The sequence below is a fragment of the Aspergillus clavatus genome, genomic scaffold (assembly GCF_000002715.2).
Source record: "Aspergillus clavatus NRRL 1 1099423829800 genomic scaffold, whole genome shotgun sequence".
Lineage (NCBI taxonomy): Eukaryota > Fungi > Ascomycota > Eurotiomycetes > Eurotiales > Aspergillaceae > Aspergillus > Aspergillus clavatus.
Genome location: NW_001517099.1, coordinates 1,127,851 through 1,141,270, shown reverse-complemented (window position 1 = coordinate 1,141,270; position 13,420 = coordinate 1,127,851). Strand labels below are relative to the sequence as shown.

At 51.2% G+C, this 13,420-nt stretch overlaps 5 protein-coding genes across 5 annotated transcripts; 2 read left to right on the top strand and 3 right to left on the bottom strand.

Moving 5' to 3' along the window:
- Positions 1-79: 79 nt before the first annotated feature.
- Positions 80-2,023, top strand: ACLA_049030 (uncharacterized protein; the record flags this gene model as incomplete). Its single annotated transcript, XM_001271856.1, has 1 exon — positions 80-2,023. One exon carries the CDS (start codon positions 80-82, stop codon positions 2,021-2,023), a length of 1,944 nt encoding a protein of 647 aa, XP_001271857.1.
- Positions 2,024-5,122: 3,099 nt separating this feature from the next.
- Positions 5,123-6,807, top strand: ACLA_049020 (velvet factor family protein; the record flags this gene model as incomplete). Its single annotated transcript, XM_001271855.1, has 3 exons — positions 5,123-5,273; positions 5,430-5,778; positions 5,880-6,807. The coding sequence occupies 3 exons, from the start codon at positions 5,123-5,125 to the stop codon at positions 6,805-6,807; spliced, it is 1,428 nt and encodes a 475-aa protein (XP_001271856.1).
- Positions 6,808-7,340: 533 nt separating this feature from the next.
- Positions 7,341-8,872, bottom strand: ACLA_049010 (uncharacterized protein; the record flags this gene model as incomplete). The annotated part of the gene is made up of 2 exons (XM_001271854.1): positions 7,341-8,305; positions 8,392-8,872. 2 exons carry the CDS (start codon positions 8,870-8,872, stop codon positions 7,341-7,343), a joined length of 1,446 nt encoding a protein of 481 aa, XP_001271855.1.
- Positions 8,873-10,241: 1,369 nt separating this feature from the next.
- ACLA_049000 (mitochondrial 54S ribosomal protein bL12m) lies at positions 10,242-10,958 on the bottom strand (the record flags this gene model as incomplete). The annotated part of the gene is made up of 2 exons (XM_001271853.1): positions 10,242-10,571; positions 10,734-10,958. 2 exons carry the CDS (start codon positions 10,956-10,958, stop codon positions 10,242-10,244), a joined length of 555 nt encoding a protein of 184 aa, XP_001271854.1.
- A 464-nt stretch (positions 10,959-11,422) lies between these two features.
- On the bottom strand, positions 11,423-13,368 carry ACLA_048990 (chaperonin-containing T-complex subunit CCT8; the record flags this gene model as incomplete). Its single annotated transcript, XM_001271852.1, has 3 exons — positions 11,423-12,699; positions 12,809-13,179; positions 13,310-13,368. The coding sequence occupies 3 exons, from the start codon at positions 13,366-13,368 to the stop codon at positions 11,423-11,425; spliced, it is 1,707 nt and encodes a 568-aa protein (XP_001271853.1).
- Between the last annotated feature and the right edge of the window lie 52 nt (positions 13,369-13,420).

The window sequence follows — 13,420 nt, the reverse complement described above, 5'->3', positions numbered from 1 at the left end:
TTGACTCGCAGTTCACCATGCAATTATTTCGAGCTCCAAATTCCTTATATATGATATCCTAGCGGAGGTTGAGAGGACTATGGCTCGCCTATCCTACAGAATTGGCCTTTCACTACAAAGACACGCCCTCCGGCAGAGCTATGCCTATGTTCCGCAGCAACAGTCTCGTCTGGTGTCAGTAAACATTAAAAGGAAAATACCAAACCACGAGCCAACAACATCGCAAATACTCCGTTTTGCATTGACGGGGACGACAAAGACTCTGACACAAGATGTGTCGAACCCGGACTTGGACGAACATCTCAAGGAAATCTTCCATGGGGAGTGGCCCCTTAGTGCTGTACCTCCGCCCTTGTGGAGCTCTTTCCACTCCGAGACCGCCCCAGTTGATAAGGAGGTCTTCTTCAGAGGTCTCAAACACGATGTTCGGAATCTCCGCCATTTACAGACATTTATTGAACGACATGTCAATGGAGGTAATGCTTGCGTACTGTTGCAGGCAAATCACTGCCAGCCTTTTGCACAAGCTCTTGAACGCTGTCATCGACAACATCCAGCCGGGGAGATCCTAGCTGTGCTCAATGCAATCATTTCGAAGCTGGAGAAAATGCGTGTCCCAGTCTCCAAGGACTTATATGTTCTGGGGCTGCACTATGCTTGCCTCGCTTATTCCGCAACTGCAATCGAGCGGCATGTCCAAGGCTACCTTGCTGTAAGCTACAAGCGGTTGGACCTGGATTCCAGTATCTCCCTGGTCGATGCGCTTAATGCCTCTCTCCAATCCTTCGAGCTTAAAGGTAATTTCCCCAACACTAAATTAATGCTCAGTCAAGTGTCTGGAGAGTCCAATGACGGCTCTACTCCGCGCTTCACCTTGGACAGGGTACTTTACTGGGCCGAGCCTCATCGCTCCACAACATTCATGAATCGATATTTTTCATTGCTCGTCAAGCTCGGCAGTACAGACTTAATCCAGAGCATGTGGAACCGCTTCCTCAGGCGTTTATCTTCCAAATCTAAAGAGCACGAATTTCATGTCGCTTATACATGTGCTTTAGCCCTGATCAACAATGGCAATTCCAGTATAGCTGCCAGTTATCTGAGTCAAATCTCGCAACACGCCAATGGTACTCTTCCGTATATCTCGAACTATGAAGACCTGAATGTATTTCTTCAGGAAAGACAGATTTGTGAAGTACTTCCTCGGCTTTCTGGAGAGGTAGAATACATTCAGGTACTTCAGGTTTCGCTCGAGCGTATAGAAAGAAGACTTGGCATAGAGTGGATGCCTAGAAAAGAACTGCACACTAAAATATCGGATCCTGATTGCATTGCATCAGGGCAGCCTCTGCTGACTATGGATGGAGACAGTGCTGGCTATGGAAGCACCGAACGCTTGATTGCTGAGATTCAAGCGCTGGGTCGCTCCAAATCTCTGGCAGATTTTGGAAGGATTGCTCATGCATTAGACGAACACGACGATGGGGAGATCCCCATCGTTCTATCATCTACTGGAAACACCTCACTAGAGTTCTCCTGGATACCTCATCGCTGCCCGATTGAGTTTATGGATTTCTGTCCAGAGAGTACTGATGGTACCATCTTATTGCCACCTTCTACCGTGGGCTTGTTTCGACTGGACCCTCACAATGCCGGATTATCCTCTGCAGATACACGCCCACTGCACCTGATGCAACTGGGTTCTCTGGTCATGCGACCAAAATCGTCCAGTGGTAACCCTTTGGCAAATGCGCTTGAGTGGAAGGAATCAGGATATATTGCAGCCTTGGACCGAACTTCTGGCCAGCTGTTGGCAATCTTTATAGGGAAGTCTCAAGGACCCATCAGCTCGGGTTCCCAGTCACATATCCCTCAACCACCACCTGGTCTCAGTGCAGTGATGGCCATTGAACCATGTTGCGATGGATACGAGCCCCAGCACTGGAACTTTCCTCCTTCGCCAGGCATCGATGTGGGCAGATGCTATGTTGACGTAGATCCATGCCTGGATCTGGTGCCATGAGAATCATCAACATCTAAATACGTACTGCAAGCTAATTGAGTAAGCGATCATGGACCTTCAGTCAAGACGCAGCAGTGGGATTGTACCAGCCAGAATCAGATCCCTGTCTATTAGCCAAGGACAGTGTCAACCTATTTATCAAAAGTCATAGGTTTGGTCACAGGGTAGTGGCGGGCTCACATCCCCACATCCTCACATACCAACAGAGGATCCTGCACCTGGCGTCGGCAATGCACCTAGACTGTCATCTGTGGCTTGAAGCAATCCTTGGCAACATACATCAGGGTGGATTTGACAGTGTGACAACCACCAAAAAGGCAGTCTCTGTGACCGATTGAATGTCAAGGGAGCAAGGGAGCAAATTACCGTCAGAAACCCCCAGCGCCATTTTAACGGATCCCTATTCGGCGGATCAATTCGTGAGATCTGTCCACTCACCTTAGCGCGATCTAGATTGGCATCTGCTTTCGATCTCGGACGATGTCATGCGGCATGCGAACCTACAGCTAAACTGCTATCTGGGACTCTGGTGAGATTCCGAGCTGGTTCGCTGAAGGCTGGAATCTGCTACCCCTTTTTTGGGCTGTTCCCGTCTGTATGGTTCTCTTTTTCCTGTTTGGGTCTTCCTGCATGGTGATCCACGAGATTCAGGGCAAACAGTCCATGCCAGCAACGCAATTTGGAGTGGCTCATGTGAAACCCCGAATCACTAGTTCACTTTTGTGATGAGACTTGATCGCTGTTTGTAGATGCTCTATCCTGAGCTTTCGGGTTGGCTGATCACGATCCTCGATTCGTATCCTCATCTTCTATCTAGTTCGTAGAATTCAGCAGGAAATTCAGTAGAGAGGGATGCAACTATCTACACCGATTCCTATTGAAAGAGAGGTTGTGAGCATTTAAGAACGTCCATGGAAGAACCGTAGACTCTTTAAAAACGTGCCCCGCAACTCACCATGAGTACCACGATCTGCCAAGGCATTCAAAAGAGATATATAAGAAATATTTTCCGAGCCCTTGGGTTGGCCCCCGGAGGCTGTCTACTTGATTGCTGGAAGGTCGGTTCTTCAATGCAGCCTGCTATGAGGCTATTTCCGTTTTGGGCCACCCACGAGGCGAAGTTGGAACCCCTTTCTTCTGCTTTGTCTTCACAACTCACCTTCCTGGAACTGCAGTAAGGAACACGCTGACCTATCGACTACGCCTCTTCCAGAGAAGTGAATATATATTCCCAATAAGGTGATTCAATTCAATAGCGAAGTGATAGTGAGCCGGTGATACAGTGCTATCGACTCTATTTCGAGATGAAGATCGACGCCATCCAGTCATCTCTTCGTTCACTTGATCGCCAAATTGAATCATCACAATTAATTACTCAAATCCATCGACGGACTGCATCCAACGGCGACGATCAAATGAGATTCCCTTACATACCCTATCGAATGGGATTGACTCGCTGTTTGCTCGAGGCGCAGGGTGTCGTCGAGCCCAAAAAACCCCCTAAGCTCAAGCATCGGCAAATCGTGGCGCACTACGGAGTACATTGAAGCATCCTGCGGTATGTCTCTATCAGCTGAATATCGTTCTACAAGACCGGCTTGAAGTGAGGACGACAGTATTCGCCGTGCCGATCCGAAAAGACCCAGGTTTCCCTCTAGGGTTTTTACAGTCCTTACTGAACGCCAATTGTCGCCTGAGTCCTCGACCTTACGTTGATCAGATTATAACACAATCTATCTAGATACATCGCAGCGGATCTGCGAAACTAGGACCCAAGGTTACCCAAGCTTCGCAAAAGTCCATGAAGCTGTGAACACGATGGAGATATTCTACATCCTCGAGTGCAGTAAGATTTTCTCAATCACATACTGCATAGTGTGCAAAACTGCAAATGTATTCTACATCTTAATCTTCGAGGACGGAAAATCATCGTGGTGATGCAATTGTTCACCGCCGCCGATCTCGCTGTGGTCAAAAGCACCAGGATATCATGGGGACTGGTAATTTTTGCTACCTACGGACTACGGAGTATTGCAGTTGCGCCGTCGAACATTAGCAGATACAATCGTGAAAATCGTCGAATGAACTTGGACTGAGCCAAAGATGTGACTTATCAACCTTTTTTATCAGACAAGGCAACCTTGCATGAATTAGTTCGCTTACATTACATACATCCCCTAGACCAAGGAACAGGGACACATGTGAGGGACAGAAAAAATATGGTGGAAATGATCACTCCCAGCACCGCCTCTACAAGATCTGCCTTGTCAATTACAGGGTCTGACCAGTTGATGCAAAGGAACAAAGATGGAGATGATCTATTTCGTCTGAAAAGCTCTCATATCATGCATGTTGTTCTGCTGGGGGGGTGGAAGATGGCACTGATGACAGAGCGATAACCTACTACTCTGACTGTGTCAATGCTTGGACTGGGGATCACAGAGTTAACACTATTGACTTGCTCCAGGACAATTCAAGGTTACTCGCATCAACCTTGCTCTTGCGGCTTGGCTAAGTGGACACACTCCGAAGAACACCTTGCCACCCCTCTGGGATCTGCCAGACTGATTTCCAGGTTTTCGCGGCTGTGGGGAGATCAGTCAAGCTCGTCTTGACTGTCGTTATCCTCAATTTGTGGCACAATGATTCGATCCTCTAAGACCCTCAATGGTCCGTGCTGGGAACACAGGAACGTAGTTCTGGCATTTCGAATCATCCGCTGCATGATGATTTGACAGAATGACTGTTTATAGAACTAACCATGCGCCTAGCATCTAACCCATTGGATATTCTTGTCCGGACACTCATCAGCTGTCGGTTCCGCGACAAATGCACTGATGAGAACCAGACTCTCCGCTGGACTGAGACAACCCTTGAGGCGCCTTTCAGTAGACTGATAGGATTTACTCGGGATATTGCTACATTTTGATTTGATAACACGCATCGGAGTGCAGGGAATTCTGTTCGCAACTTCCGCATCGACTATTGCTCAATGATCAGCGACCCGGCTACTCAACTACGAGTAAGATCAGACCGAGATTGACGGATTTCCCGACCGCTACTCGCTAGTTCTGTCGGAGACATCCACATTCGATATTGATGGGCAGTGTGCACGACCAACTCTTCCTGGATCCTGATATATCAATCGATCACCAGGGCTCCGAGCATTTCTGCAGCTTGGGATCGCGAGGAAACCATAGATTTTTGTGGAGAGACGTCTGTGTTTGCATGACCAATCAATCAATATCCCGTACGTGGCATCCGACGTACCGGTTACACTAAGATCGCTTCTGTCTGCTCCATGATCCATCGTTGACTGCAGCCTTTCCAACTTGCAACTGGGTTTCAGAAGTTCAACCCCCTTGAGCCTTGAGTCGACGCCCACTGGCTCGTTTTTTCTTCTCAGGCAGCCAGGGAATTGACCCAGCAGTTGTTCCCACTGCTGCCGACTTCCGGTTCAACTTGGCTGCACAACCCTGGAATAGCGGCACAGAGCAGAGATATGGGATTAACTCTTCCCATGCTGGCTCCATGAGCCAGTTGAACGTGCGACGAAGCGGCCACCCGAGGGGTGCAGACCAGAAGGATAGTCCGACCCCTATCAATGCGGAGCCCCTGCCTCAAATCAGAGTGCGACGAAGCGGTCAGCCTAGGAACGCAGAAAATTTCCACCTCCCACACTATGGATCTTCGAGTCGCGGCCATGGGCGCAGTTCTATTGGCCCTGGCGCGTATACAAACGAGGCAGGGTCTCGGTAAGTCATTGGCTCCTGTACCCGAAGCTGGAAAGAAAGCAGTTTGAAACTGAACAAGTAATCAGTATTCTCTAACAATGTATCTTTGGTTGGTCTAGTAGCTCTACGGCCTTGCCTAGTCCTGTTCATCCCGAAGTTCCTGGTAGCAACTCCACGACGCCAAAAGGCAGTTCCAATCTGTCAAAGCCCCAGCTTCCAAAGACCCAACGCCAGGGCCCTCCAGGTATACCCCTGGGGTTCGACAAATTGCTCCACCACTCCCCGGAGCCCTCGCCTCCTCCAAGGCGGGCGTCAGCCTCCTCGCGATACCATTTATATATTCGACAGCAGCCCATAGCAGCTCGAGCTTGCGGTGCTGGCGATAGAGACAGGCGGCCTGTTGATCCGCCGCCAATTGTACAGATATTGCTTACGGACTTCAATGCACGATCTCAAGTCGATCTAGACATTCTCCAAGATCCCCGGCTGACTGTGGGCTGTCTTCTTCTCCCGGTGACGGGTCACTCTTGGCCAGGGTCGCCTGAAGCGGATGGAACAGGCCCCAACCGAGAAGAACGCTCTGTCACACAACGAGCCGAGGAAAACGCTCCAGGCCAATCGACACCGTTGCTTTCGGGGAAGGCTTTTGTCTCCCCCTTCTACGTTGACGCAGACCCAGACTCCGAGACGGCACCTCTTCATCCCACTACTCCGGATTTGAAAATCGAGAGAAGATCCAGCTCCACCACCGGATTTGAGTCAGCTCAAGGGCGGATTCCTGCTACTTTCTTTGTCTTTCCTGATCTTTCAATTCGGACCGCCGGTGTCTATCGGTTCCAGTTCCGGCTGATGAACTGGGGGCTTGTAGAGGACACGGGGCAATCCATGCCCATTCTCGCAGAAGTATGGTCAGACCCGTTCCGAGTATACTCGGCGAAGGACTTTCCGGGAATGAGAGATTCGTCGCCTCTCACTGAGGCCCTGAAAGAGCTCGGGGTCGTGGAACTCAAAACCAGGGGGAAGGGGAAGGGGAAGGGAAGAAGGAGATGAGTTACGTCAGAACGTTGGCCTTGCGAAACCAAAATCAATGATACAGGTTTCGGTTGGACATATGGTGCAAGATGGAGTTTTTTTGGGCGTCGGATTCCTGCTTCCACCACTTTGTGGGACTAGCTATATACCATTTCCGCTCAAAAAGCGTGCATTAACGAATTTATGAGAAGTATGTCAGTTGTTATGATAATTGACCACTTACAAATGACTTTTTTTTTTTTCTTCGGTCAATGATAGCTTTTGTTCTATAGTAATCCTTGCGATGGTATACAAATCACACTCTTTTGGTAAACTGGTGGCAGAGATGCACCAAGGCATTCGATGGCAGACCACCTTCCTGAGCATTTATTTAACCTTAATTGTTTTGCTACTGCTAATAGCGACCTGTATACGAAGAGGTACGAACAATTGAGCTGACCGGTGAACAACAACGCACGCAGAGAGCAACACCAGAAACAATATACTTTATGTATGGGTATCAACAGCGTATATAGATATGAAGAAAAGAGCCTTACGAGAAAAGCGATAGATCAAACATCGAGCATTTCAGCAGGTATATCGACTGCATAACGCTGACCGTCCCAGCCCGACTTGATCTTCTGAGCGAGGGGCCCAAGCTCGGGCGATTTCTCAATCTGCTGGAGGAAATGCAGCCCGCGGCTGGCACTGCCGTCTTCCCGCAGGATCACGGAGAGGATCAAGGCCGCGGCGAGGTTGCCGTGGCTGAAGGCCAGCTCGTACCATTCCAGAGCTAGTTTGCGGTATTCCTTGTGCGACTGGGGTCCGAACAATGCGGTGATAGAAGACCAGAGACCCCGAGGCTTGTCCTCTTCTGCGGGCGTCGTTGCCTCGGCGGACGACACAGTCTCCTTGGTGCCACGTCGCGGGTACCGGCCCAGCGAGGTGAGATAGTAGAAGTTGGCGAGTTTGCGGCACGCGTCGGCGTTGCCCGCCGTCGCGGCCTGGCTCATGCATTCCTCGTACGTCTTCAGATCCCCGCGCCGCATGCAAATGGCCGCATATTCGACCAGCGCCTTGGGGTCGAGGTACTTGCGCGCGGCGACCCGCACGACCTCCTCGCGGCCAGCCAGATCGCCCGTCTTCTCCTTCAGCCACGCGTACACCGCCCACGGCGCCTCAATGTTGGCCATTGCGAACCCGCCGTCGCCGGATTCGGGGGTCTTGCTGGGCCGGATGGTGCGCATGACCTGCTCGATGAGCGCGGTTGCCTCTGTGTACCGGCCGCGGCGGCCGAGGACCCGGGCGTGCACGACCATGGCGCGTGGATCGCGGTCGTGTAGGGCGAGGGTTTCGACATTCTCGAGGACCGGGGTGCGGACCGGCGCGACGTCGCCGGTTTGTCTGAGGTAGCGGGAGGCGGTCATGAGGGTTGGGATGCGAGCGCCGGCGCGGGTGGAGGAGGCGAGGACCCATTCCTTGAAGGTTGGGTCGCCGGCGGAGACGATGTAGCCGATTTGGAAGACGAGGTCGACGTCTGTTGAGAGGGCGGTTAGCTAGCTGCTTTCTCTCCTCTCAGGGAATATCCCATGTGGGTGAAAGCTGGATGGGATAGAATCTCACCTGGAGAGATTTCCTGGATCGCGGCCCCGGAAGGGGGCTGCTTGTAGGCTCTGTCTAGCAACTTCCTCGCAATCTCCATGAAAGTCTTCTGGGCGATATTTTTATCCAGAAACCCTTCGCTCAGCGCCTGCATCCATACGAGCGGGCCGTTGGCGTTCAAGTACCTGAGTCGCGCTGCTTGGTCGCCGTGTGCGGGGAGAGTCCACATCGCATCGCTCGAGTATACGGGTCGACTTCGTTGAGCCTGAGCTCGGTCCTGGGCCCGGCGGACCGCTGGAGATCGAGCGGCATAGCGGGAGGTTGAGGTTTGAAATGACCTGGTTGTTTGTGAGGGGACGGCCTTGTAGTTGCGGATGTGAGGGGAGCGATGGTCGGAGACACGGGCGTGTGTTGATATGCAATAAGTGGGGGGTGAGAGGGTAGGCTGGCGAAAAGGCCTTGACCAAGTGCGAAGAGAATTGGACGTTCGTGGAACCGACATGGTAGAAGATGGGTTTCAGTCTGCGGAAGAGTTGATGATTTGGAGATATGGCGGAGAGAAGAAATTTGGAGCTCTGCCAATGTTGCGATACCCGGCGCGCTCTAGAACCCCGGAAGTATACTACTATCGCACGGGCAGAAGGAAGAAGAAGAGTAATTGAAGTAGATATATAGTTTAAGGAGAAGATTCGACCATAGCTAAAACTTGCTTTTATGCCAAAGAAGCAGTTTAACCAACTAACTGCTTGTATTAGTGCCTAAATAGTTTGTTTTATATACAAGACTACCCAGAAACTCCGTAGAGAACCACACCTGCACCCTTCCTCTACTATAGACGGCACTGAACACCCAAACAAGCGAGTACAAAGTATAGGCACTACTGGCCCGAATGTTCGACACCCGCGCAAGTCAAACAACAAAAGCCGTTAGCCCCCTCCTAGAAGGACCTGCAATGGATGTCATCCCAGAATGGAGAATTCCCGCAAATGGAGGCCACGATCGTGGCCCTTGGGTTTTTGTAAACATTCGCATAATACTTTGGAACAACTGATGTGAGGGGAGCGGAGTTGAGTGAAGAAAAAAGAAGCCGTACTATCAGGAATCCCTTTCTTGTATATTGGCTTGGCCATATATCGGTCTTTCTCATCTAACGGCAGAAGATCGAAGTAAATGCCAATAGTTCGCCCTTCAGGAAGTAATCTTTGCCACCTGCTTCCTGCTCAGTGCCAAATGCGTTCGAGCGGTCTCGAATGATGCAGCTCCAGTGGGAAAACACCTACTACTTTGCTTGTCTGACGGTGTGTTGATGTGGATGCTGATATTGAAGATGAAGATGGAGGTGAGAAACGGAAGGAGGAGAGTATCAGGCGTGCGACTTACTCGTGGGAAAAGTGAATATTGACAGATAATGTGGAATGAGGGAGATTTCCCCAGCCTATACAGCAATAATAATACATTTAAGAATCCCATCTATCGCCGGTATCTAAGACAACAACGCATAGGCTCATAGTCAACATACAGGACCGACGAGAAAGAGAAACTGTCCTTCCATCTTGTATCCAGATTGTCCAAATCAAACAGTTGATAATGTACATTTGCCGCCTTTTTCCCGCTTTCCAGCTGAATCAGAAAACCTTGTGGAGATATATGACGGAGGAATAAAACACACAAAGAAGAGGCGGGGCGCGAGACATAAACTCCAGCAGGATGATGCAGTCCAACCAACAGCGTACAGATCCGTTACAAGTCCCTCCTTCCGCTATCACTCATTCACCAGAGCAGATAGAAGAGAAAAGAGGAAATGGTCTGGCCTGAATTTAAAGCAAGAAATATTCCATCTGACACAGACAAACCGACCCCCATCGGTTGATTTACTCCATGATGACTTTGCCGCCGACGGCCTTGAGGGTCTCGATGATCTTCTCGGCCTCTTCCTTGGGAACCGACTCCTTCATGACCTTGGGTACCGACTCGACGAACTTCTTGCTGTCAACGAGGGAGAGGCCGAGCAGACCCTTGATCTCCTTGATGACCTTGGCTTTGGAGGCGGCGTCCACGGCCTCAAGCTTCAGGTTGAAAAGAGTCTTTTCCTGAACGGCGGGGGCGGCCTCTTCTTCTTCAACGGGGGCAGCGGCACCGGCTCCAGGGCCGGCAGCCATGGCGAAACCGCCCATGGGGAGGTCGGGGATGTTCAGGCGGGACTGCAAAAAAAAAGCCAATCGTCAGTATTGAAGCCACTTTTCAAATCACTGTCATGCTCGCAGCAGTCCTCAATCAACAATTGTCGAGTTGTGACAAAAAAGGATGGTGAACTGATGTGCGACATGCACCGGGAGTTCTTTCATATAAGGGACATCACAAACCTTCAAGCTGGCAACAAGATCCGCCGTCTCCAGAAGCGTCAATTGGCTGATCTGGTCGACAATCTGGGTAATCTTGGGGTTGGCAGGAGCAGCAGCCTGCGCTTCGGTCGTCTGCCACCTCCGGCTGGGTGTCCGCTGGGTCAGATATGTGGTGGAAGAAATGCGAACGGAGGGCCGGGCAAGGTATCTGCAGCAGCGAGCTGCAATCTGCGAAGAGAGCGACATTATGAACCGCGAGATTGACTGTCGAAATGGGACGGACGGAGGGGAGCGAGATGGACAGGGACGGTGGAATGCCTTGATAAACGCGATCAACCGATGCTCATGAAAAAGAAAGTCGAGCTTCGGCCCGGAAAATCCAGACTCATCACGTGATACACCTCCTTGATGATGGATACGATAACGACAAGAGCACGTCTCTCTATAACTGATAATGTACTTAGAAGAAAAGAAGAAGAAGAAAAAAAATATCGAGCAGACATGATAATTCTGAATATAGATGATTATGGTTTTATCAAATTTGGTTTCGACCGAGTTCATATCAGTAGGATTACCGCCAGCTCTCGCAGACCTCAATACACACTCTCCTAAAACTTCAATCAATGGACTTTTCATAAGATCGTGTCTCTAATGGCATTCTGCAATATGATCCCATTATAAACAAAGCATTCGTCATATTACTGCAACATTTAATCCTCATCCCAGTTGGGGTTGGGACCCGGCGGCTTGGGTCCGCCTGCCTGTCGGGCAACAATGATCTGATCAACACTGAGAACTGTCCGGGCAGACTCGCTAGCGAGGCGGATAGCCCAGCTCTTAGATGCCATCAGATCCAGAATGCCTTCGTCGACGGCATCCAAAGTGCCGGTCGAGGAGCCGGCCTCCAGATCAACACCGGTAGTCCAGTAGGGCTCTTCCTCCTCAGAGCTGCCTTCTTCCGATTCCTCCTCCGACTCGGCACCTGTGTTTGTGCGGTGGTGAGCTGTGTAGAGACGAGAGAGAACCTCGGTGGCATCTAAGCCGGCGGATTCCGCAAGAGTACGGGGGATGACCTCAAAGGCTTCAGCGTACTTGCGAATGGCGTACTGCGGCAACCCCGGGGTCTTGTCAGCAAACGCAGAGATCTTCTCCACGAGCTGGATCTCAGTAGCGCCAGCGCCAGGAACAAGACGGGGGTCTTTGGTGATGGCCTTGACGGCATTGACACCGTCGTCGATGGCACGCTCGACGTCGTCGAGGTGGTTTTGAGTCGCTCCACGCAGGACGATAGTAGCGGTCCGGGTGACGGTGTTGGCATCTTCTTGGCGGAAAACGGTCACGCGGTCACCTCCAATCTCCGTAGTCTCAACGATATCAACGCTACCCATCTCGTCGGGCATCGGGGCACCCAGACGAGCAAGCGGCGTAGCACCGACAACACGGCACAGCCGGCGCAGCTCGAATTTAGAGAGAATCTTGATCACGAGGATGTTGAACCGGTTGAGGTAGTGCAAAGCCAGATCACCGACAGAGGAGCCAGCAACGACAACGCGAAGGCCGGAGTCATAGAGCTCCTTGATAGCGGCCTCCAGGCGGTCCTCCTCGCCCTTCGAGAAGTCGAGCATCTCTTGAGCGTTCTTCAAGAGCACAGTGCCCTTGGTTTCGGTCTGGGAGATATCAATGGGGCAGCTGAACACGCCGACCTTGGCCTTGCGGGCCTTCTTGATGGTACCATCCGGCTCTCTGCCGAAGACCATACCCTTGATCACGCGCGATTGTTCCAAGCTACCACCCATGATCTTCACCACACGGACGTTATCGACATTAAAGTTGACGGGGTTCTTGGGTAGAACGGCGAGAACTGCCTCCGCGACTAATGATGCCAAGAGGTCCTCTGTTCCGGACTGTTTGCTCGCGACCACTGTACGGAGAGCCTTGCTGAGTTCCGTCTGAGAGCGCATTTCCTTCAAGCGATCGACCTCGAGTTCTGAAACAATCGGAATATGATCAGTAAATGAAGGCACGCACCCGCAAGGAGACAATCGATGTATAGCCCCTGAGCATGCGGCGAGGAATGGATAAATCAACTCTCTCACCTTCTAGTACCTTCAAAGCATAATTCTGTGCCTTCTCGTAACCCTGGGTAATATCACTAGTCTTCAATCCCATCCGCAGCAATTCCTCGGCCTTCTTCAACAACTCTCCCGCCAGGATGATCACCAGGTTAGTACCATCGCCCACCTCCGCATCCTGCTGCTGACTGGCCATGACAAGGAGCTTAGCGGCAGGGTGCACGACATCCAGCTCGCGGAGAATGGTAGCGGCGTCCGACGTCAGGACCATTTTCTGCAGGTGGTTGATCACGATCTTGTTGCGGCCGTAGGGACCAAGCGACGTCTGGACCGTCTTGGAGATGGCCTGGCAGGCCTCGATGTTACGGATGACGGCGCCATCTTCTGCGTCGTGACTATAATGCCCGTCAATTAGTTACAGGAGCCCGTACGAGACACTTGATATAATCCCAGAATCTTCATTTCCCCTTTTGATTCGTCATGCGCACCCGTTTCATGGGACGTCCACAAATCGAACTCGCTTACCTCTGATATCCGGGCTTGAAAAGACCCGCCTGGCTAGGTCCAGGCATAGACAGCGACATGATGACTGAAACTACCCCTCAGGACAAAAAGGTAGATAAGAAGGGAAGAAGA